Source organism: Gavia stellata, chromosome 12 (assembly GCF_030936135.1).
Source record: "Gavia stellata isolate bGavSte3 chromosome 12, bGavSte3.hap2, whole genome shotgun sequence".
Lineage (NCBI taxonomy): Eukaryota > Metazoa > Chordata > Aves > Gaviiformes > Gaviidae > Gavia > Gavia stellata.
Window position 1 is genome coordinate 12,470,603 of NC_082605.1, and position 26,374 is coordinate 12,496,976.

The window sequence follows — 26,374 nt, forward strand, 5'->3', positions numbered from 1 at the left end:
TTTTGTAGGATCAGATTTACACAGCTAGTAGGACTCAATGTCTCTATCACCTATCTTGGCTAACAGTGGCAAACACAAAATTGAGATTCTTGCATTCCAGGTTCATAGGTATTTCTTCCCTTTCCCCTTTCTCTGACTGTAACACCACTTAAATGAAAAATTAATTTCTACTTGATATCAGTAAGTAAATAACAGAACTGGGTTGAGCAGCTCTGGTCCCTCACATGATGCTAAACACATTACAGAATTTTTCAACATACATAGTACGGAAGCAGTACATTTATCTTCTCTGCTATAAACTACATTGGAGGGAGATGGCAAAACTGCCAATTCAGAGAAAGACAGTTCCACATCAAGTGCCATTAGCTGATGAAATCATAAGACCTTTTAAGTGATATGTGCTGCTAATAGCAGACCTGTTAAACATTTTATTATTTGCATTGAGGTGGTTGTCCCTTTACTTTGCACATCAGCTGATATCACATGAGCGTATAGTAAAGATGGCATTCTAATTAAAATCATCAAGTTAAGAAAAATCAACTCTGGATTTGAATTTATTAATTCAAATCTGTGAGACAGGCAGTTGGACCAACATCTATAATCTGAAACTAAAGCTACAATCCCCAGCCCCCAGAAACAAGCTGCAACATGCAGCAACAATGCAAAGTCAACAAACATGTGCCTCCGCAAGCTGACAGTGACAGCAGATGACACAGTCCCAGCAAACAGGCACACACCCTCGCCTTCATTATTTTCACCAGAAAAAATATTTATAACACTCAGAAGCAGTCAAAAAGAAAGGGAACCCAATCTGGCAGGCATTTTATAAGCGTGTAATGCTGCATACCTGAAGAGCTGCTTACCACCTCCTTCGGTGAGGGACGCTAATGAGGCTGCTTCTGCCATGCATGGGCCAACATTAATAGCTGTCAGCCTGTGCAGGTGGCAGGTTTTAGTTCTATGTAAAGGCAGAGGAGATAAAACATGTCAACAAGAACATCGTACAGTCAGGCTGCGAAGGCTGGTTTAAAATCCATAGTTACAGCAGTAAATGCGGCAACATATTTTAACAATTAGGAGAAAGCTGGCTGGCTACTGCACATTGAGTCGTGCTGAGTATTCATACTACGGCTAATGTTTTCACCCTGTGCAGAACTATAAACTAATGGACAAAACCAACCATTTTCAACATTTCTGAATGGCTTGATGAATGCTATAACATTGCTGACAAATGACAGGCAACATTCATGACATTAGGCTACATGAGCTGGAGCTGAGTGTCAAACACAAGCAGATTAAAGGTTCCTATTTGCCATAATAGTTCTAGTAGAAAATGAGCTAATTCATATAAACTACTGGCTAACAGATGAAGTTTTGCAGGTCTTGCTAAGAAGGAAACAAGATCCGAACAAGCAGAAGTGATTTTTTTGGGTACTTATCATGATCATACGAACATACATTTGTCAGCTGGTGATACAACACAAAGGTCTCAGAGCGGTTTGTGCCATCTGACCATAGACACCAAGCTCCTCATGTGTTTGCCTTAGGTAAGCCAGGTTAGAATCCCGCATATCCTGATCGAAACATGGAGCATTAGGAGACAAGAGAGGTCCTTGGGGTTCTGAATTGTCTTCTGGTCTTTCAGAGCAGATATAAAGCACCAAGGAGCTGAAACTCCCACTGGAAGTGTCTGTGCTTCTCCATATGCTGCGGGGAGCCTGAGGTCGCTAAGGTCTTAGTGTAGGCACTCCAGATTAGTGTCTAAACTTCAGCTGAATTAATCCTTTTCATGGCTGGGCCTTGAGCAAGCTTCTCACTTGAGGAAGCCTCAGCAGCGGAAGTCTTACAAGCTGTGTTTACCAACAGAGCTCAACATAGAACAGCATTCCTTGCACTTCAGAGGAAGCTTTCTCTTGATGAAGTTTAGACACACTTTGGAGTCTACTCATCCTTTAGAGAGACTGTGCTCTGCGTTGTTCAAACTCTACTCTCAGCTGGCCAAGCTGACTTCCCTCTGGAGAATCTAAGTAGCTGTAATTTCTCTTCCTCTGCTCCTGGGGACGCTGTTAGGGCTGTGCCACTTGTCCTCCTTCACGCAGACAAAGATTTGTGAGAGGCAATATATATGGGATGGGAATCCTGCCATCACAAAACTTCGAGTGTCATATGGGACTCAGAAGCTATGGTAGCTGAGCAGTACTTATCTTTGAATCCAAATTTAAGGCCCTTTGAGCAGTTGACAGCTGCTTTTCAGCTTTGTACTTGTGTACAGCATCTCTGGTCTCCAATTATCCATTTAGGTCAATATTCATGCAGAAAGGCATACAGAGCATGGCACATACACGAACAAGTAAAATTAAGATGCAACAATATCCTTAGTAGGCCAACTTGCTGGATCAAAAGTGGGTTTAAGCAAATGCAAAGACAAGTTGAGGCTGGGGAATTGGGGACAGTTCTATAGCACGTAGGGAGCTGGTTGCAGCCCCTTATATACATTGGCTAAGACTTCCCATTGCAGCAGTGCTTTTGGCTTATTTTCTTTTTTTTTTTTTTTGAGAGGCACTCATTCTTGAATGTTGACAGCAGCCCTTTAGCGTTCAGCAGGCGGAAAACCCAGAGACTACAGCTGTGCCTCCAGCTTGTTCCAAAAACTCCACTTGGTTGAAACTAAATTACAATGTTTTGTAAAATTGGAATATCCTCTCTTGGTTGCATCCCTCACAAAAATCAAAGTGGCATGCCAAGAAACCCAAAACAAGCACGTTCTAAAATAACCATATCTGCTACTAAAGCAGCAGCAGCACATGCTGTTCTGTGAATATCCTGAAGCTGCTGAGCAGCCATAATTGTGAAAGCGCAGAGTCAAGCCACCCTCTCCAGGTTCCCATATGACAGTAATAACCCTCATCCCTTGCTCCACCCTTCACCCCCAAAGAGCAGATCAGGCAAGATCTCTTTCCGGCATGCAGAGAAGATGGGGCCAGGGAGAGAGGCCAGCTAGGTAACCTCTTCAGGTTCAGCATATGGACTCCATCCATCTTTTTCTTGATGACGGTAGCTGGAAGTTGTTATTGTTACGAAGAATTAGAAAGCTCTTTTCTGTTTATAGCTTGAAAGTCATATTAAGAAGACTGTCTTTAAGGCACAGGTTCCTCTCAACTTGTCAAACATTTGAGTACATCTGATTTACAATCGAGAGTGAGAACCTTACTTTAGCTCCCTTGTTAACAGACATCATAACTATGTCTAACAACACAATCACATACTATTTCTTCGCTGGTATACAAAATGCACACATAGAGGGTCAGAATTCAGGTTGCACAGGTAACTACAAAACCGACATTTTCTAACTCTGACTTCTTGTTTTCCAGTCTAAATAACACTTTTTGTGCAGGGGAGTTCTATACATAATTATATAGACTGCAATAGTACAGTCAGGAATCAGGACCCCATTGAGCTGGGATTACACAAACATAGAAAAGATGGCTGTCTTGAAATCCACGGGGGGACTTTCAAACTCTCCTGGTGCTACCACTCTTTATACATGACTCAGTGACAGAACGTGGTGGTGTTGTACAGAGTCTGGTTTTATGGCTCTGAAGCTACCTTATTCAGAAAATCTCATACTAATCTGTTAGTCATCTTGAATGAAATTGCTTCATTTGCCAGTGCAAACGATCAATCTTTTGAGATTTGTACCCACTAACTTTAGGCTTTTTCCTAATACTGCTGAGAAAAAGACAAATACGATGACACAATGTTTGCTATGGAAACACAGTGACATATCATAACCATAATTGCTCTGAGGTCACAGAACTTCCATAAGAGCTGACACAAGAACATGCCTGTTAGAGAGCTGCCACACAATTGTTTTCAGAAAGCAGCTTCCTCAAACAATAGCACGTGAAGGGAGGGGAAGGTGAGTTATGAACTAGCTGATGAAAATCACCGTTCTAAAATAACAGCAGCTTTAAGTTTAGAGTTGGTCATACAAGTAAAAGTCGATGCAACTGGAGACAGTGTAGTGTGAAGGACACGTCACCCAGTGATACCACGTGGCCATTCCTGGGCAGCAGTAAGCCTGACATGACATTTATTAGCAGTAGATAATGCATCTGTATTACTGCTTTCTCCTAGAAAGGAAATTGGGGTAGCAGCTGCTATGTAGCAGGAGAGTTTAAGTGTGAATATTTTGAGAGACTCTTTGCATTTATAATGAAAAAAAATAACGGTTAGCAATACTGGAGATTTAGATAGAGCCAAGCACAGTTGGGAGGAGGAAGACTTAAAAGGAGAAAGGTGGCCATGGGGCTGGGATTATTTGAAATCACCAGATCTGGAATTTTAGCCTCTTTGTACCTCATTAAATACACAAGCTTTTTCAACACTGATTGTGAAAAGCAGGTAAGTAAATAGGCAGAGCCAGATAGCTTGGCTAAGGACAGATGGATAGTGCCTTAATCTTCAGCAAATATGTCCAAGTTCTTTAATGTCCATAACACACTAAGCTCCTGATCTCAGTAGCTCTGGGTGTAGATTTGGACAGGTTTAGTGCAGTTCAGCAATATCCTTAATTTTTCATGTTTTGTTAAGGAAAAAAGCAAAGGACAAACGGAACACAATTCATATTGACATTAGGAGCTGGCAGTCCAAAGGGCTGAATCAGCTCTGTGGTTCCAGGGCACGCCAGTGGCACGTGATAGGGTTGGTTGGTCATCAGGTCAGTCTGTGTACAGTGAAACTGATTTCAACTATGTAAAGAACGTCAGACTCATTTTAGTACCTGCTCCACGAAATCCTCCACAGAGGTACAGCTTCCCTTCCACAGAGCCAGCACTGGTAGAGTTTGTTCGTAAGGAGAGGAGGGGAGAAGGCATAGGAGGTCCATCCCTCCAGAAGTCTCCATCAGGGTTATAAATCTCCACTGCATCAAGACATTTCCTTGTCTGTCCTCTGTCAAGACCAAGACACCCAATTCCTCCTGCAAAAGATACATAGGTGAAATGTAGCAGTCCCAGGTTCTGCTGAAAAATACATTGCTGGCGGCATAATTTTTTGTTTACACGTCCTCACCTCCCTCCCTTTCTTTTCCCTTTTGCAGCTCCAGAAATTTGTTAGATAGTAAACCCAAAGCAGAGGCTACTGCACGTTATCTACAGACATCGACACAAGATCTTTTCTGAAGTCTTATATCAAAGGAAGGACAAGCAGCATGTCTTCAAAATGTAAAGGTATTTTGTCTTTTTTCCTGCCTAAATAGTAGAAATTGTCATAATTACTTGTTCTGTGTGCTGGACAAATTGATTTATTATTAAGTTGCAATTGATCAAAAATTATTCTCCAATTACTGTTAGTGGATTTGACCCTCACACTTGTTAATCAACAATCAGTTGGATTATTTTGGTGTCTTTACCAATAAAAGAAAGAGATTACACCCATTTCTTAAGGGAAATCGACTTCCAGAAACAAACCAATCCAATATGCAGGAATGCCAATTAAGTTATTTGTGACAAGCCCTACTGTTGAAGGATTAATTAGGATGCCTGAAGTTGGTGTGCAGGATTGAAACAGAACCTGGTTTTCATTTGCTGGGACATACTGCAACAGGCTGCGGACATACCGGACATCTCAGTGCACACGGCAAACACTGTACGCTGAAATCACAGTGTAAACACTGCCTTTCCAAATCCTTTCCAGTGATCAAATCCAGATTTTGAATTCACAGCCTTTGGTTCTCAAGCATTAATATGCTGACGTACCCTCGCAGGTTTTCCATCTGTGCCAATGGACACAATACCCTGTAATGAGCGCTGATGGCACGCTGAAGCAGTTCTTTTGTGCATACGTGTGTGTGTGACCACTTTTAAATATAAAATAACTGCAATATGCAAGCAATTTCCACATGAAGGCTAGCTTTCCAGATACACACGTAGGACTGCTCAATTGTGCAAACCCAAAATGCATTGCACAGCATGTAATTATGCCCTTGCATATGCAAAGAGAAAGGACTGCAAGTATAACCTGTTCAAGGTTGGTGAGGCTGCTTTTAAAATATATTGCCCCTAATGCTGTTAAGCTGGTCTGTCAGACAAATAAGCACCTAGTGCTCCAGGTTTTACTTGCTTATGGTTTTCCATCTACCTCTTAATACGGACTGTTATTTTTTCAACCTTTTGTGCATTCTCCAAAGGTATTTGCAAGAAGAAGTGACATGTAAATGGGAACTGCAATGCTTCAAATTTGCTGCCACTGTATTTCTGATCTGTATTTTAGAGTCAGGTGAAGACAAGATCAGTTACGCCTGTATCAGAGCAGCAAAATTAGAACCAAATTCAGTGTCCATTGTCAGCAGCAGGAAGTTTTCCTCCAGCTGAACTTAGAAGCATTTGATTCAGTTCAATATTTGGATTTGAAAACCTTCACTGGGTTTGGTTTTCAGTTCCTTTTCCACGCACAGCAAATCTTTATTTGCCCTAATACCTACCAACAAGGTCCTAGCAGTTTGTGCTAGGCTCCCCTCAATGTGTGTTAAAGAAGGCTAGTATTCAAATGCTTTCATTACTAGCTTAACACCCCCAGCTAAGCAGCATTTGCTCTGATGGGCTCCTCCTCTGAGGCTTGATTCACCTAAGAGAGCTGAGGTAGGGAGTAATTGTGGAATTTTACTAATCATTTCCATGCCAAAAAGAGAGTTGTATGCATCATCATGCTAAGCCTTTCTTATGATGGAGTCTCACTGAGCTATTCCTTAGGACTATCTGGAAACAGAATAAGTTTTAGAATTCAAACATTTACTTATTGTATTGTTCTTCATGCCAGGAGCATTACCGCTTTCCATGCAGTATTCTCCGCTACTCCTTAATGGCTTGTAAGAGAGGTGCCACTCTAAGGACAGGACACTATTCCCCTAAATTTATCAAGAGAAGTTTTAGGGGCTAATCAAATTTTTTAACTGATAAGGCTATTTCATTGATAACTTATCATGTAGGCTTTCTGATTCTATAGCATCCTTCGGCAGAATCACAGAGTACAACATGCAAGACAATTTGCTACCAGGGTATGTACAGTCTACAGAGTGCAGTGTAACGTAGAAAGAGATACTCAAGCCATTTTTAACTGGGAAACAATAACATTAAAGCTCCCCACAGACTATTTTGATCTGTTCAAAAGACAGCTTTGTGGTGCCAAAGACAGACTGCTGCTGGTTATCAAGCTAGCTTTTTTTTTAAAATTAGCCCAGGTGTTACCGTACACCACTGAAGAATATGCACTCACCCAAAGGAAAAGTCTTCATGTGAGGCATGAAAGAGCTTCTTGTTCAATCAGAGGAATGAATGGTACCAGTTAGGGAATGCATACGGCACGTCAGAGGCAAACAATAGCTTTGCTGATTGCCTCAATATTTCACGGGGGGGCAGTGGACAAAATGCCCCAGAACTCTTCTAGAAGCATAATTACTGTTTATTTCTTAGTGCATTTTTATTGTCATTTTCTAAATTGAGTAACTGTAGGGCATGGTAACTTCAGAAAGAACAGAAATAATCAGATATAAAACTGATACAGCACAGTCAGTGACTTTTTGCAAAAAATCACAACTGTTACCAGTTAATGAAGACATTCAGCTGCCAATCCAGGGGATCTGCCTCCAAACATTTTTCCTGTATAGTTTTTAGAAAAATAATGTTTCATGGCCTATTGGAGCATCTTTTCAAAAGTTTAAGAGCTACCACATGTTTTCAAGCATTTATGAAGCCTTCCCTGGATAGTTTAAGCAACTTAAATTCAACCTCCTTTAATCCTGTCATTATCAGAGACAGTCCTGAAGGTACAAAATATCTCCGTTTTATTTATGCCCTCCACAGCCACATCAGATAAATCCAATTTCATGTTCAATTTACAACAAGGGCAAAGCTAAGTTCTCAGCAAATAGAAAGTAAGGAGGAAAAAATCAGAGGGGAATAAAGTTTAGTTTTCAAGCTTAGAAAAATAGTATTCTGAAAAACAAGAAATCAAGAATTTTGATCTCCTCTTCTAAAGCAATGATAACACTGAAATATTGCTAACAAATGCATCTGAGGATATTAGACTCTACCAGCACTGCTTTGCTGTGTTCCTAGATGTAGTAGTTGAGAAATACTCCTGTGAGACAATACTCTTTTTCCTCTATGGAGGCTGATGTCTCAGGCCTCTTCCCAAAGATCCAAATACACAAGTCAACAAAAAATGTTCTCAAACTTAAATCAATTCACATCTGCAACCAAGCGGAGGCATCTCACGTTAACGAGGCTGTGCATCATCTACAACGTGTATACCATACAAGACTTCAAATTGGCAGGAAAAAAACCTTGCCATGTCGGGCCATTCAGGCTGCTTTGTGCTCCATCACTCATGACTCCAGATCATCCTGTCCCACTGCCTTCTTCATTCAGATTTATGAAACCATTCGGAGTGCAAGTGGGGAGATGGAATTACAGTTAAGACCATGAAGAGTGTCTTTATTTCATGTTATCTGAGTAGAGCAGCTGAACAACTGAGTTCATACTCTGCTCCTACAGGAGCCTCTACATAAAAGGGAGGTAACCTTAAAGAGGCTAAGGGAGAGTGCAACAAAGAGGGAAGAAGGTTGTAGGTCATCTAGGGGAGAGTCTTGTGCCAAGCGACTCACCAGCAGCGCGTGGATCTGTACTCATCATTGTACCTTAAGCCACCCAGAACTGTAGGCTGCGGTCTCCCGCAGCCTCCCACAGTCCCGACAGGCGTACAGAAGGGCAGCAATTGCTGTTCCCATGCCCAGGGACTGGAATGGTTACTGGGGAGGGTCCTTCATGAACCCACACTCACCTATCTCATCACAAACAGAGCAGGTGAATTCACCACCACCTGGCTTAGTTCTCTGCATAAAGCACAGTCATATGTCCTTTGTGCAGGGGGAGATGCATTTCTCACTGGGAGTTTTTAACATTTCTGTCATTTTCACATTCATCACACAAGAGGATTTAATCCCAGAACCCAGTCTTTCCCCCACCCTCCCCTTACAAATATACCCTTTCAACATGTTAGGCTTTTTACATTATGTGCTTTCCCTGGGAGGTATTTCAGATGCCACTGAAGGACTAAAAAAGCCAGTGAAGCCACCTTTGTGTTCCCAAGCCCATTAATGCTTGAGAGCTTTCCATATCATGCTTGGATGATTCTGCAATCAAACATACTTTTCAAGGGCACTCTGTAAGCAGCAGTTCTAATGGACTTTAAATTTAACATGAAGCTCCATTAGTAAAATAAATATATAAATAAAATACATGATCTTTCTTAAGAAATCAGGATAGAGAAGACAAGCCTTTGATGCAAGAAGGCAAAGCAGGGTAGGTGATGTGATTAGCACGTCTTCTGAATTTCAATGAGGTACAGTTCTGTGCCTTGCTATACCCACAAGCTGCTTGTAGCTGGCTGAAGGCAAAGCATATTGCTTTGGCTGAGGTCAGCTGCCTCCCTCTTACCCCATACTCATCTGAGAAGACTGAATGCAATTTGAGTCACATCAGTTCTAATAACAGAACACCCTTCCAGCACTTGAGGGGGAACGTCTGTAACAACGGTGAAGTGGTAAAGAGTCACTAGTAACAATTAGTTCAGCAAGTGCAAAGGAAATAAATGCCTTGGATATATCTGTATATTTCTGTAGGAGTGAGACTGACATGCAGTTGCGTTTCAAGAGATAGGGAACATTCCTACCTACATGTACCTGCTGACTTCACCCATGTCACTGATACTTGTAAAAGCAGGCACTGGTGCAGAGGAATTGCACTTGCAAGTCTCATCCACACCAAGTTCTTATACAGCTAAATTTACCAGGCAGCTGAGTCCAACGTGGACAATTTTTTTTTCCCCCAGGATAGCCATCCAGATACAAGTCTAGACTGCTCATTGCACAAACTGACCAAAATGACACCTACAAGGTGGTCCAGATAGGACTGAAAAGAGCTTATATACTCCATTGAGAGTGGCAGGGTGATGGGGACCTCTGAATATCAGACTTCATACCATTTAATTTGGTCCCCCCACTAACAGACACCTGAAATTAGACATGAACTACAGTCTCCCAGCCAGGGCAGTACGTCAGGGAGCAACAAGAGCGGAGCTGCTTCCAAAGGGAAGGTGACCCAGGTAGTGAGCTCACCATCAGGGCACAGTGCTGCTGGACCAGAGGCAGGTGATTGCAGAAGGTCCTACTAGCAGTTGTCAGGCAAAGACAAGGTGACAAGAAGGGGCTGACTCCCCAGGTCTGTGTTTAAATGATGCTCCGGGACCTATGGGCAGAGGGTGTGGGTGGAGGCCCCAGGTGATGCTGGTCAGGATGATCAAGTCCTATTAGTGCCCTCAGGGCACTGACACTGTAATTCTTTGTCATATAATTAAGTCCTCAGATCACAATACCGAGCAACATGCGTTCTTATTAGCACCTATTTGAATTTTTATCAAAGGAACCTGGGAAATGGGTGAAAAAAAAGGAGTAATTTTCCAACAAGCAAATGAAATCTAAGCTTTGCCTCCCGTAAAATAATTCACTATTAAATTGATCTCTGGAATGCACAATGGATTTAATAGCGCTAATCTCTCATGTAACATTTCCCTTCATTACTCTTTAACAGCACTCAAGCTGAGAGTCTCAGCACTTACATTGCTCTCGCGCTCTCTGCAAAGGAGGGCTGTATAGCTGGTTTCTCAGAGAAATAAGGGAGCAATAAAGCTAGCCCTGGCAGGCACTTCCAAAGCTGAAACCGAGATGCTAACACAGAGCAAAGCAGATGAGGTAATGCAGCTTGTAGAAGACATGAGGGCAAAAGATTGATTAGAAGCAGGGCTGAAAAAACAGATGATTGTCTTCCTAAACATGGTCAACATTTTGATTCCAGATCCTTCTTTTCTCCTGTAATGCCTTGTTCTCATGTCCTTTGATCATCCTTAAGTAAGTAGAAAGCATTTCTGATCTCATCTATCAGACCATATTTTTTGCCTTTTTTCTTCCTCCCTGCACACAGGCACTACGGAGGCTGTTGCACAGGTATAACAGAGCAGAATCAGGCCCATAAGCTGCTACTTGTCAGGAGTCCAAAGCATATTTATAAATAGACATGTTTATTTTAGAAGAAGGTGTTATTCAAATGCACAGTTAATACTCAAGCATGAAAGCTAAAATGTCTCCTTCCAGCCCCTCCTACACATGCTTTCCTTTCCAGAGAGACCCCAAAGTACATATTCAAATAAGTATTTTATGATCAAGACATTCAGTGTTTAACTGAACCTCATTTAACTGCTTCAAACTTTTAAAAGAAGGTCTCAGCAAGAACTCAGGGGAAAAAAAACAAGTTGTAAGGGGTGGGATGCCGGGCTAAGGAGAATAAACAAAAATTCTTTGATTCCTAAATCTTCCCTAATAGGATTTCTCATTTAAGTCCTTCTATATGTTCTTATGTATAAAGCAGGAATTATATAACATAAAAGCAACGCATGGTTAAAGCTGTCATGGTGATAAAACATTTTTTACCAGTGACCAGTATTTCAGAGACAGTAGTTCTACTGAATGTGTTTTAACATAAGCTAATGAATATGGCATTCAAATGGATTCATTTGGATAAATTTTCCTAATTTGTCTGTTGGCTGTGATGAGTTTTCAGAGACTCAGCTGGAAATGATGTTTTTTTAAGCAAGAGATTAAAATGCATGACCTTAAATAGAGCCCTCCCATCTGGTTTTCTTCCAAAAGTGTCTCAATTGCCTCTGTCATTAAGAACACAATACTGCTCTTTCTTAGGCTTTCCAACAAATATAGTTATGTTCCTGGGAAAATATGGAGAGAAAGCGCTAAGACCAGTCAAATGGGATGAATAGGAGAAAGGATTTTGAGCCTTAGGAAATGCTGTTCATTTACTTATGAGGATTATGTACACTGTATAAATAGCATAAGATTCTCTAGGAACATTACACAACAAACAGACAATTATATTGCAGGATTGCTGATTAAGACACATAGCACAGGTTCCTGAACAATGCTATTACTCAGACCAAGAACTCTAATCTATTTCTCATTTTCCTTCCATCAGTATGACTCCAGAATAATTCCATTTAAGTCATTAGGGTTTTACATGCTGGAGCTGGCAATTAGGCTGGGAAGAGTTTTTGGACAGTGACTATGTACTCTCTGTTCTGCGCCAATAGGACTTTTCAGAAATTAACACTTCAAAGGCTAAGCGTCAGATTCTGATCTGGGTTAGAACAAAACGAGTGTGACACAACACAACTGAGATCAGCAGACTACTTACTGCAGATTTACACCTATATGGAGTAGAGCAAAAATTAGACTTGTATATCAAAGAGTCTGCTACTGCATCTTATTCAAAGCTAGTGCTTCATCTATGCTTTTTGCTTCATATTTATGATAGAAATTGCATTCACACATCAGAGACATTAAAGACGATCAACTTTTATTGCAGTGATTTTTCATTTATGCTCTAGAGTCCCACCTAATCCTGAATGTGCTGACACCTGTATGAACTGTACAGGAAGACAGAGATCTTGCCTGACAGAGCTGACAAACTTACTTCCTTTAAAGATCTTATTTTCAAGAGTTGCTTGAAAAAAGTCCCATCTCTCTGCAACACTACTTTATGTATCCAGCTAGAGCTATACATGTCTTTATTTCATGTTTTTATTTCTGGGAAGTGGGGCTTGGTTCTCGTGGCATACAGAAGATACCTTGCATTTACTTGCTTCCACCTTGCCTCCCTCCCTCTCCTTCCTCTGCCCCCAGCAGTCCCCAGTGGATCTTCTTAGATGGGTGCAGACTGCAGGAAGCCCATGGAGACGGTGCACCACATAAGGAACAAGTATGATACGAAGAGTGACTGATGCTTGTGGGAATCCAAGCACTGACATCAAGCATGCTTCTGAATTGCCCCTTCACTGACTGTCCCATGACTGGGGCTCCACGGCAGCCCGTTAGGTGTTCAAGTTCTGTGCACACACACTTCACCATGGGGAACCCCCATCTGGAGTGAGAAGGGGTATAAATGGCAATGGTAGAGACTCCGCCAAAGTCTCTCCTCATGTGTAGCACACAAGCTTAGTCATTATGCCTGAGCGTACATGTCTCTGAGGTCACTACATGAGGACAACCTACGAGCTATGATCCTCTTCAGAATGTGTCTTTTTGCACAAATCACCCTTGACAGCATCTTTGTAAACTCCCACAGTGCCCCACATTCCTTGTGACGCAGGGTGATGTCCAAGGTGTCCATGGCTTTGAACAGCCTGCAATGGTTTTACCATCCTCATGACAGTTGCTATTCTTTGGTCTGTCAGCACCAACCTCCGGTCCTTCCATTCCCATTCTCTCCTGAATGTCATCTGCATGACCAAGTACCACATCACCCAGATTAAGAGCGCTTTCGCTGTCTTCCTTTCAACGCCATGAATTGCCCGATCACCCTGCCGGGGTTACCATCGCAATTGTTTCCAAGGGAAAACTGTACCCACCTCGTAGACCAACAGCCTGAGAACTCACAAGGTAACAAGAACTTGTCACCACGAGTAAACCGTGGAATGTAGCTTTTCTGTGTGAGGTTTTAATTACAGTTGGCGAGTGTGAGTTTACAGCTGGAGATGAGGCCATGTGTGATATCAGCAGAATAAGATGCCAATATCAGTGACTGTATCACTGTTTCCAAACAGAATTCGTTTGGAAATTGCTTCATCATTTTGAGACTTCTTGGAAAATGTTTTAATCTCTTCCATAGAGTTTTCAGGCTGTGATGGTTAACATTTATCAACCACATTGTCTTCTCAATTTTAACAGAGAAATCTTCATTTCCACCCCTACAGTTAAAGGTGGATTTAAATCAGCATATTCAAAGGTAGAATTTGTTGACAAATCATCTTTGGCTCAGTGTCAGGTTTGTCTTTCAATTGAAAAATTAGTTCTAATATTATTTGATTTCCTAAGGAAACAAGACTCATGCAGTTACCCTCACTACATGTGTGTTCTGTATCTGCATTTACATTATTCTGTCTGCCTTTCATAGCTTTTGCACCTGTTGGCCAGTTTCAACCAAATTTTACAGATTTATGGATGTTAAAGTCCTCACAAGGTTTGTGAAAATAGACAATCAGGAGACCGTGAAAACAGCCCAAACCTAGGTCAAAACGTCTTCCCTGCAATCGATATTCACACTACCTGATGGTAACTCATTTGTGTCTACACTTGCTGCAGTTACACCCTGAGTGGACGGAGCATCAGAACGGAGGCAGGCTCAGAAACACAATGGTAAAAATAGCACAATCATTCTCAAAAACCTGCTTCCCGGAGCAGCATGTGAGCTTTTACCTTTGGTATAAATTACAAGCAAGTTTGTTCATTACAGTGAAATTACACCAGATTTATGCTGTCAAAACTGAGAACAAACACTGCCGTTGTGTGTGTTTAGTTACATTTAGTGGCAAAAGTGAAGGGTCCATCCAGTGCAGCAAACTGTTAATCGCAGGATTAAGTGCATTGGTTCCCTTAGGACTGCTCAAATAAGGACTGCTCATGGGAAGGTGCACGAACCAACAAAGCGATGGAGACAGAGCAAGAGCTTGTTCTGGCCCATGTGCCGATCCGATTGTTAACAAAGATTTTCTCACAAAAAAAATTATTTTTTCATGGCTGACATGTAAGAAAGAATTCAAGTCAATGTTCAGCTGCCTGAATACTGCAGCACTGGCAGCTATATGTAATAAAACAATGCTTTTTACATTTTTACCTTAGCAAAATGCTTGTGAAGGTCTGTGAGACCATGAACTTTTTTCAATGCCATTTAAACAGGCACTTTTCAGATTTAATACTGTGGTTTGTGTTCAATCTGTACATTTCATTACTGTAATCACTCAGATATGCTTCTTTCTTTGTGAGATTTTGAGGGAAGGACATGGATGCAGTTTTCCTTATTAGCCACTCCTTTTCCTTGTCTCAGTGTCAGGCTTGCTGTGAAGAAGACTGTCAATTTGTTTTCTCACATGCATCCCACGGTGGCTCCTTTTTTTTCTCCCTGACTCTTGTGTCATCACAGCATTCATGGTCTTGATCTCAGAATGCTTCTTACTGAAATGCATGAATACAGCCTTTCTCTTCCTAACTATTATGGCTGCTTCTGCTGCCCCATTAGAGCATCAGTGTCAGTATAAATAATTATATATATTTAACCTTTTACAAAGGATGGAGTTTTCACGTTTTCGAAGCACCTTTGAACCTGGGCAGCCAACACTCTCGTTATTTAATAGCATACTGATGTTCTCTATCACTAGCCTTTGACAATAATGAAATTATTTTCTGTTTTAAAAACTCTCTTTTCCATATGGGCTTCTTTCACCCTTTCTCCTGGTTGTGACTATGGGCCTGTGTCAAGCCACTTAAGAGAAAGAAGTTTCTCTAAAAGAAGACAAATGCAGCGTTGAAGCCATTTTCCTCTTCTACTTCAAAGACACCTTTCTTAGATACACGCCCTGCAAAACACTTTCTGTATTACATGCCAGGAGCAAACTCTCCTTTATCTATGATATATAACAACCCGGACAAAACCAGAACACCCCTTATACAGGAGGTGTATTAAGCTGATAGGACCGTATTTATTGTGTTCACTTTGATAAGCTTGTAAGCAGGAATAGTTTGAAGCAGAAGGGACTGAAATGTCCTGAGGTACTGATGTGATTGCTACTTTCTTCATGTCTGATGCTGCCCACTGGACCCTGGGAGCATGGAAGGGCATGAATAACCCACAGCCCACTTGTGAATTAATTGACTGTGTGAAAATTTTCACCACTTCTTCAAGTATCTTCCAGCTATACACCTATCTATAATCCTTCTTTACTTCATTTGGTCACCTTTCTGCCTCCTATTCTCCTTTCAAGATGCTCCTTCAGCTTTTTCCTCCTATCATTCCCAATGTTCAGAATGCCTTTCTTCTCCGTTTGCCTTTCCCTGCCTTACGTCATCATTTTCTCTTCAGAAAAATCCCTTGGTTGCCACCTTCTGAGGTGTTTGTTAGTGTTCAGAAACAGGTGATATTCTTTCTGTTGGCTTGGACAGAGGTTGGGATGAGGCCGTGAAGGACGGTCTTTGGGAAGAGAGTCATGTTCTGGATGAACTGTAGAGCTGGGGATATGGATGGGGATCATTTTGGGACAAAAGATTTTGGGGTAGGAGATTATTGAACTCTTTCACACACCATCTTAAAACTTCTGGTCAAAATACTGTTTTGAAACAAAAAATTGAAAAGATTCAAACAAAAAATGACAAAATGAAAGATTTCAATTTTCAAAAGAATGCACTGCGTTGAGGTGGGTGGGCGAGAATGATTCATTGAATTTTATCGGAATCCACAAATAATGTTGGTTTTGACTGGGAGTTCCAAATTCTCTTTTTCCCTATGCCATTCCTTCATGGTGCTGGGTATGTTCCTTAGCTTTTCGCTGCTCACCTGTGAAATGGTGCTAACAAGGCTTCTCTACCCACCTTTTAAAATTCATCATTATTTATAGCACACACTGATACTCCAAAGAAAAGTAGTTTAAAAAGCAAAGTATCTTTGTTACGTTAATCCAGAACACTAAACATTCACTTAATTTAATCTACATAAATAAAGGAAGGAAGAAATGATGTGGGGAAAAAAATAACTCTAGAAAAACCTATCCATTAAGTCCAACATACTTTGTCCTATGTATGTAGCAAAGGGTGAGATATTTCACTTTGCAGAGGCAAATTGCTGGAAAGAAGAAAAAGTCATGGTACTATCTGTTAAAAATCTGTTTCCTCTTACCCAAGACATAAATCTCGCTGTTGACTACGGCTGTGCTGAAGCGGTATTTGGAGTACTTCATTGGCGCGCCTTCTGTCCATTTGTCTTGGCCTGGGTCGTACCAAAATGTTCTGTTACTTAATCGATCCGGCTCATCGTCAGGCAGATCCATCTGTATGAAGTATGACAGCCATATAATAATATAACATTTGGAGCCCTCTGCACATGCCTGCATGCAATTAATCACAGCAGACAGCTGAGCAGATAAATAACATAAACACATCAATTATAGCCGCGAAGTGATTCATACTCACTAGGGTTTAACAGCACCCATGACTTGTGGCTGGGAGTACGCTGTAGAAGGCAAATGAATAAGGCGGCATCTATATTCTGCAGCAATAAAGCTGAGGATTTGGGTAATAACAATACATTCATGGGCCTGGCTCTGGCAGAACATACCTCTTTCACGAGGCTGCTGTAAAGGCCTAATAATAATAGAGGGAAAACCGTTCTATCTGACATTTTTTCTTCCTGCTAAAGGTTGAAATGTATTCCCACTGTTACTCAGACCGTACCATGAGTCTCAGTGAGGCACTTAGCTGGCCTTTCTCGGGCCTGTATATATGCATAACTTATTCTGAAGTCATTTGCACGTTTATTTAGTCAGCCTAACCAGAGTAATGTTGTTCAGCTGCTGTAACTTCTCCTTCAATAGTTTTCATAATAAGCTCCTAGCCCCCCCTATATCTTTGCTGCCATAATACTCTTTTTATACTCAATCCTACTCCTCTTGTTCTCTCTAATCTTCCTCCCTTTTTTCTGCTTGTCTAGTGTGATGCAGGGAACTCGGATTATGTTTTCTGGGTACAACACCCTTGAATGTAAGCAATAGGCTGTGGGGGGATGAAAGGTTTCATGTAGAGTGAGCAAGGAGAGAACTACTTTGCTTACTGGTAATGGTGTTATATGTGTTCTTGCTTTTCTTGGTTTTTTTCTTTCCCAAAAGACCTTTCCAACACTAATGTCACAGACAAGATAGTAGGAGGCAAACTAGAAAGTAAATGCATACCCCCTTGGTTACTCCCTGTAAGTGCCCAGGGGCATGCTCTTTCTCAGTGGTAAGTGTGAAACACTAGTTTAGTCACTGAAAGAGTAAGCTGTGTATTTTCAACACAGAGTAAGCATTTACTTAGGAGCAGGCACCATTTGACATGCTGTAAATTGACATCCTACCTCATTTTTGTGGTAAGGTTCACCTTAGAGCATGCCCTGGCCTCTTTATGTACAGAAAATATAACATCCAGCAGCCCTTCTCTCTGTCTCAGGGGTCTGAAACCTTCCTCTGAGCCTCCCCAAACACCTTCTTCCATTTTAAGAGCTCCCGGTTACCAAGGCCAGAGTCACTTGGGTTTTAAACTCTGCTAGCATCAGTGAGGCTGGCCCAATGCTGAGCCAGAGCAATGCCGCTGCGAGTTGAGCCCTTGCCCTCCTAAGCTGTCATTTGATGTCCTGGCTTGACTTTGTCTTGTCTTGTTTCAATGGCAAAGCCTGAGTGGGAAGGGAACATGTATTTATCTCTGTCCTGTAACGGACATATGCATTTACAGCACTCTATCAATGCTGCGTCATTAGTATTTGTTCAGGATTGACAGAACATTCAGTGCTGCTTGAGCATAGGGCAACTCCTGGCTTGACCAACTAATTTGCTTTCACAGTGCAGCTGTGGTAGCCCCACATACACAATCACCGCATCTGACAGGTGAGTATGGGAGACATATTGTACCAGAAGAATTCAGCGCTCTGCAGTGCTGCTCTTAAAGCACTTTGCTGAGAGCTTTAGCTAATTTGTTCTGGTACGCCCTAATCTTACAAAGCTATGCTTTTTAATCAATTACTATTAATCTGCTCATCTCAAGCCTGTTTAAATATAAATTCAGACTCACGTGTATTGTTACTGATAGTACTGGTTGGCAGGTATCCACTTCAGGTGTTTTCAAGGTGCCTGTATTTTTTTTTAAACCATTCTTGGCTCAATATTCCTGACTTGTGCTTCTAAGCCACTTTTCCCCCCTTTACAATCTGTTCTGGAGAACTATAAAGAAAGACAACGCTGGTTCTCTGACTTCAACATCTATCTTTGTGATATAACATATCATTCAGTTCAGGTTTTTTTACAGACGGATTGTTTCTACATGAAGTATGTTTTCATACTTCAATTCTTTAAATAGCGAGGTATCTTTGCTCAGCTGTTTCAGTATCAGAAATACTCTCTGATCTTTCTGTTGTCTCCTTTGGGGACTGCTGCACTCAAAATATCCAAAGAGGTGGAAATCTCATTTGCTGAATGCATCTCACTTTTAAAGTCTTTAAACAGCAATTTATTTCAAGAGAACACAAACCAATGAGATGTGATGACAGTCTGAACATATTGCTGTTAGCAATAAGGATTACAGATGCTCTACTTCATTGTCAAGTAAATATGGGGCTTTATCTTGAATGCTCAAATTTAAACTGCACTGAGCAGTAAGTAAGAATGGGGTATGCTGTTAAAAAAGGTCTTTCGCCCTGGGAGCAACTGGAGAGAGCAAGCACTGTTCCTGACATCCATCTTCCTTGTAGCATAGTTCTGTGTATTCCCTGTATTACTGAATATGATATCTGTGGCCCTGCTGAAAATTCCTGTTAAAACCTTACATGGCCAAGCAATGCAACTGAAACAAATAAATGGATAGATTAAAGGAATCTGTTTTCCAGAGAATGTTTTGACTTTTCATTTAAAATATAATTTAATGAAAATTAAATAAATGAACTTTTGTTAACCAAGAAAGTTTCCTGAGAAATTGAGGTGAACGTTATATTTCAGTTATAGATCTGTCCCTGAAATTTACCTGTGTACACACTTTTTGAAGACAGGGATCAGTTAAGGGCCTCTGTATGATTTAACTGCCATTATTTACTGGTACCTAGAAAAATTAAGTGGACAGTATATAAGGAAAGGAAAGGCTGAAGTTAATCCATTTCTCACAGCCTGGGATGACAAAAAAGTGCCAAATAAGTACTAAATATCATCCTAATTATTTCAATTCAAGTTTTTTAAAAAAAAAAAAAATTAGGTGTTTAGCACAGTAGCTACTTAAAATGGAACTCATGTTGACACAGGAGATGTATTTTAAACCCTTGCTCACTGTGCACGTCTCTATGAAAGAACTGCCCTTCCTAAAGTTGGTATTTACATGTAAGATGGGTATTATTCCTCTTCATCCTGTTTGGTTTTCCTACAAAAGATGTTTAATCAGAGGAATGTGAGCAATTTATTCTTCTGTTATCACTGATGGACTTTTCTTATGCAAGAAGCACTGTAAAATTACACATCATATAAACCAAACATAGCTCTGCTTGTTAGTAAACAAACAAAACAACTGGCACATTTCTTAACCTGTGGTGTCCAGCCACCCAGCACGTAGAGCTTATTCTTCACCGTCACCACCACATGGCAAGCTAATGGTACTGGAAGAGGCGCCGTGCTTCTCCAGGTGCCTTGCTCCATGGAATACTTCTCCACACAGTTTGTGACCAGATACTGATTTTTCACTTTCATTTGCCCTCCTATTACATAGAGATCGTTACGGATAGTGCCCAATGCATAGAGTTCACGGAGCTGAGTGGTGCACAGGCTGTGCCAAAACTGGTTTCCTCGCTGGTGGTATCTGTAGGAAAATACATGGAACTCATGTTGACACAGGAGATGTATTTCTGCGTGTGCTGCTCAATCAGTTTCCACTGAAGTTAGTGGGAGGAATGAGAGCTCAACACTGCTGAAAATAAGGCAGCTTCATCTGCCTCAGTATGGATTTACTTCCTTAAATTTAGGCATCTGTATTTGAAAGTGCTGTCACCATTTTTTAATTTTGTCTTTAATCCAGAAAATGTCTGGTTTTCTTTAAAATGGGTGCATCTGAAAAAGGCATGACTAAAACCAGAATGAGGGTTTAAAGCTTTCAATCACTATCCTTTAATCTCCGAAGTACCATCATCAACATCAACTGAGAAGTGTGTTATCTCTGTCTTACTGGACTCCTCAGGTCAACTGCTTGACTCATTTCCCTCTGCTAATGGCCTAGAAAAGAGCATCCTAGAAAATGCTGAGATTTGAGTAAGAAGAATGTAAAATCCACATACATTGATGCAGGATCTAATCAAGCTCATTTACACAGAGATGCCACTACAGTAAATCCTCCTTCTTTCAGGAGAAAAGGCATCAGGATTTCGTTGCGCGTGTATAATTCATTGTGCCATAAAGATAAATTGTGACAAACTGATTAGAGTAATCAAAATGTACGGGAAAACTTACAAGTACAGAATGCTTTGTCTAATGGTCTTTTTTTGTCCCCAGAAACATTATTTGGATTTAAAATTTTTAAATAGGGATTTTCTGACAGAGGGTACACACCTATAAATTTCGATGTTCCTGGTCTTTTGTCTAGACATTTTGACAGCGCTTGCCTCTCCTGCCACAATAATATCATTATTCTCAGTGACAACACCAGTGCAAACGCATCCTAACCCCTCTCCATACTTTGGGGAGGAAATGAAGTAAGTCTTTTGTGTTGCGGGAGCGTAACAAAAACTGGCATCTGCATAGCTACCGTGTCTTGACCTAATGCCAAGAGAATTGTTGCCGATGCAAAGTAAGAGATCAGTAGTCTCCATGCCGTATCGCAGGCTGAGAGAAGGGTGGCCTGATAGCTTGATGGTTTTCAGTGCTTCCTCGAACATTGCATTGCATTCTGAATTGCACAGGATCATTGTGTTCCTTTTCCGGGCTTCCACGAGAAAGGAAGGGCTGACGAGTACCAGTCTCACTTGCTTCAGGAGCTCAATAAGGTGCTCTACACGTGAGTTTCTGCTGTGCTTGACCCATCTAATGACGAGGTCCAGAATGCTCTCCTCTCTGGAAATATTCAGATCGTCTGATTTTATGAGAGTCAACAGCTGCTGGAATTCAATCTCTAATATTTCTTCCTGTAAGCTCACCTCAGCAAAATGCTGATATAAGTATTTCCTCACTTGATCAGATAAATCTTCTGCCCCAATGTGGTTTGCAAAGTAGTAGATGCCCACACAGTTGGAAACATCCATATGGTCCATCATGTACTTCTGACACATACTGGAAACATCTTCCATCTGCATGAAATACGCAGCAACCGCAACAGTCTGCACATTCTGATTAGTGATGTGCAAATCTGCACTGTACATGTAATTGAGTATTACGGACACACTCTCTGCAGAGATGTCATGCAGTACCACTTCCTTTTGTGTGCATTCAACCAAGCCACAGGTAAACATGGCTTTGAAATAGGGACTGAAGGCAGCCAGCACCACCTTATGGCAGGGGAATTTCTCACCTTCTGCAACTAGCACAACATCAATTAGCTCTGTTGATTCTTTCATTCTCTTTACTTGTTCCAATAAAGTCAAGCTATGGTGCTGCTTTCTTTTCTCCTCAGCCTTATGATCCATGGTTGATCTCCAAACTTTCTGGTTTTAAATCTCCTCAGAATACAAAGTCTTCATCAGGAATGTTTCTAGAGGTAGAAGCATAACATTGTCCAATAAGGACAAATTATTGGGCAAATGAATGGTGCTGTTAATATCTAAAGCTAGTCATTCTATAGGGTGTGGTATAAATCAGTAATGCATGAAAAATGTGTAAAATTATGGTGAAGTCTCAGGCTCAAGGTCTCCAAGACACAAAAAAAAAAAAAAAAAAAAAATCGAGACTTCAAGTGATCTTCAATATTCAATAACACACACACACCCCCCCCAAGTTTTGTGATGTTTTAAAGAAAACTACAGACTTCTCTTCAAATCAGTCTTTTTCAGCTGCCTTCTCCCTCCTTTCCCTGATCCTGATCCAGAGCCTATTAAAATCGAGGGAAAGATTTCCACTGACTTTAATAAACACTAGGTCAGGCCCTTAGTCCCTTGGCTATTCAAGTTTTGTCTCTCACATGCACCTGAAGGAAATTAGTCCACTGCTTAGATCTGAAAGTACCTTCTATTTTCAACAGCCCCTTAGGTTAGACAGCTACAATGGAGCAGTGCCTTTTCAGTGCTCACAGCTCCTCTCAAACTAGGAGTTATGCCTAAGCAGAGACTTCTGAGAAGAGTTTTACAAGACTAAAAAAAAAAATGGAAAAACATTAGACTTGCTTCTCTCATTAGTTTTTATGGTGATCTACAGCTCTGCAAAGCGGGCGGGAAATAAAGCCACTAGTACAACCCAGTCCGCTGATACTTTACAGAGGCATAAGTGTAGGTGTGGATGTTTAATACTCTGCCTTACCACCAGACTTGGCTACCAGTTTGCAGAACGGTTTTGATTCAGAAGCCCTGTGCTTACACAGGGAAACACTGCGCTTCCGTTAGGAAGCTGCCACCTCGTTGCTCTACCAATGGATTTGTCTCTGCCCCGTTGTGCCCCACTTTACCAGCAGCTCTCTCCCCAGGCTTCAAGCCGAGAGGGTCAAGACAATGTTGGGGGCAGAGACAGCTTCCACCCCTGAAGTATGGTGGCAGAACTGGCAGGAAGCAACTCGGTCCAACTGGCCAGATTCTTTACTCTTTCACACCAAAGTGTAGGTCACTGCTTTCTACAGAGTCACTACTGGTTTGCTTTGGGATAAATAAAGGATTAGTAAATAGGGGCCAGCTTTCGAGCTGTCCTCCCGCTTCTCAGCGGGATGTTTAAGTGCTGCAGATTCACAGAGTTTTGGTTCCATTTACTGTAAGCTCAAATGGGATTTTTAATTAAACAGTAATTATTCACATACTCCCTCTAGTTTTATTTATCAGGAAAACAGAAGGAACTTCATGGTCCCATTTCTGGGGTTTTTTTGGGGGGGCCCTTTACTGAACCTCTCAGGCTTTCAGATCAGCAAGCTGCAGAATGTGAGGTACAGTGGTAGAGCTGTCAGTGGGACAATGATGTTTACCCATCACTTGAGGGATACCAGTCCTTAACACAGTTTTTGTTTCTAATGGGGTACGGAGATAGTTCTGTGTGGAAATAGGTTAAGGACTCATGTCATGAATCACCAATACACAGACAAGTCCTAAAGTCGTGGTATAACCATGTTTGAAACAGATTGTAAACATGCTATGAATTGCTTAATGGGACTATTCAAATGAGTAACTTTCCTCACTAGTTTAAATATTTGCAGGATTAGGTTCTTGTACGACAGATTGAACTGGTTTTCGCAAATCCTGGAAGCACAAAGAGTAGTCTTAGTTTCATTAAAGAAATATGTATCAACATAAAAAATGAGCATATGAAATTCTTTTCAATCCACCTAAAGGCATTTTTTACAAACAGTCCAGATTTCTCTACAGATGTAGAGCGATGGATATTTTAAAAAAATATTATCGTTATTTCCCGGGTGAAAAGGAAATCTACAGCTATATCATCAATCTCAGACTTACTCTTTTAGCTCTTCAGTTGGTTTTGGATGTAGTCATCATTCTGTTTTAGCAAATTATATAGATTCCTCACTTTTGAGTGCTAAATTAAAAGCCAGGCATGCTTGGAGACTAGCATTTCCTTGATTTTATCAATTCTTTCCATATTCCAAATCTGGAACTAGAAGCAACACATCTGAGAAATGAATCTGGGTTATTACCAGATTTTAAAGATTGATTTGGAAGACAAAACATTAACTTCATAGTCTGAATGTGGGCCAAGCTCTGAGCTCTTCTTATGTTACTTTTAAAAATCAAAGTCAATAAGTTTAATACAAAAAATAAAGCGATGGTATATCCAAAATCTAGAAACTTTTCTTTTTTGCTGGCTACATTGAAATTAAATACTGCATTTGAGGAAACATAGGTCTTAATCCTGCATCAGCTGCCTCTGAAGCAGTCTTTACAGTCAGTAGAAGCCTTTTTTGTGACAGAAATGGTTCATTTTTTTAATCCTACATGACAGTTAAATGGCCAGTTTATTGTTTTCCCCTTGTGCTATTTTATCACCTTCTAATATTTGATTTTCACTGCATTTTGATAAAAGAAACACACCATGTCTCAAACCCATGCATTATAAGCACACATATCTTTAGCAGATGAGCTGTAGTGTCTTAAGCAGATGAGCTGTACTGAACCAGGTTGTTCACTCTCCAACTTGATGAAAGTGTTAATAACTACCAACAAGCCCCCAATCCTGTTTAGCAATCTGACTAACCAGGGTTTTTCCTCCAAAATGATCAAGTTCTCTCCTTTCTCTTTTGTGATGTCAGAGCTTCACACATCCTCCGGCTTTTCCATAATGGACAAAATGTGCATTTCTAATGTGAAGAACAAGTGAGATGATTAATCATCATCATCCTTCCCAGACTTTTGTACAGATCAGGAAGAAGCAGTGTGTAGAGCTGAGTTATGATTTCACTTCCTTTGCTGGTCACCTTTAAGTTTTCTTTCACTGTTAATTTAGCTTTCTTAAGAGCAACACTGTCTTTGATTACACTGTTCAGCAGATTTGTGAATTTTATCTGTTCATTTAACAGTGATTAGGATATCTGGCACAACATGCTCACAGCCCTTTTCTCCTCTCTTTCATCATTAAGACATTAGCAATAGGAATCTTAAAGCACAACGTAGCCCATGCCATTTATGTACTACTTTAGACACAAATTATCTGATGGATAAATCCTACACCCACCACCCAGATGATGGAGGGCACTGCCCATCTGCACCCAGTGTGGGGTGGTCTCCTCTGCCGCCCACAAAGGTGGGTCGGCTCTGGGCATCCTCCCCAGGAGCAGCAGCAGAGCTACGTACAGCCCTCTCCTGGAGCTGGTCCATACCCAACCATCACCTCATCCCTGGGCTGAGCTGCGCAAGGAGTCTCCACCTTGCAGTCAGGACCACCTGCGACCCTCCAACCTCCTCTTCACCCACCTCACTGAGCTCTGCAGAGCAACGCTGCTTCCCCAGCCAGAGCTATAGGCAGGGCTTGGTTACCATACGCTTTCAAGAAGGTTATTTGCCTTTCCTCATGAGAATGCACCTTCTTCATCGCCTTGCTTTGACGGCTCACCGAGCCCCTGACTGAACTGTACTCAATAAAATCGTGCTGTCGACTTGCATGCAAGTCTACTTTCTCCATCCTACAGCTGAGGAAACTGAAGCTAAAAGGTTAAAAAGAAACCAGGTTAAAAAGAAACCCAGGGGTGAAATCCTTTCATTAACTTCAGAAATTCATCCCCGTGCATTAGCTACAAACTTGTCACTCCCTTCCTGGCTTTTAGCAGTGTTTAGGTGAGGTCATTGGAAGGATATTAATATTCTCCTTTATATCACTGGAAAGACTATTAAAGGGTAATAATGAAACGGTGCTGCTTTGCTTTCCCCTCTGGGTTACAGAGGAAAAAGATGGTACGTTGATATTAAAAGAAGGGATAAATGTGATACAAATATAATTTGCAGTGAGACACTATACTGAGATTGTGCCAGAGGCTGGGTTGTCATTATAAAACCTCCAGTGCAAGGCT

The 26,374-nt window shown here is 41.1% G+C and overlaps 1 protein-coding gene across 1 annotated transcript in view; it reads right to left on the reverse strand.

Annotated features, from left to right (window-relative positions):
* KBTBD12 (kelch repeat and BTB domain containing 12) overlaps nucleotides 1-22,389 on the reverse strand; it is a 32,300-nt gene extending 9,911 nt beyond the window's left edge. The window contains exons 1-4 of the mRNA XM_009810784.2: nucleotides 21,280-22,389; nucleotides 20,266-20,536; nucleotides 16,851-17,001; nucleotides 4,784-4,981 (exon numbers count right to left, since the gene is read on the reverse strand). Of these exons, the coding sequence (XP_009809086.2) occupies nucleotides 4,784-4,981; nucleotides 16,851-17,001; nucleotides 20,266-20,536; nucleotides 21,280-22,349 (1,690 nt within the window). The 5' untranslated portion in view covers nucleotides 22,350-22,389. The remainder of the gene's footprint in view (nucleotides 1-4,783; nucleotides 4,982-16,850; nucleotides 17,002-20,265; nucleotides 20,537-21,279) is intronic.
* Between the last annotated feature and the right edge of the window lie 3,985 nt (nucleotides 22,390-26,374).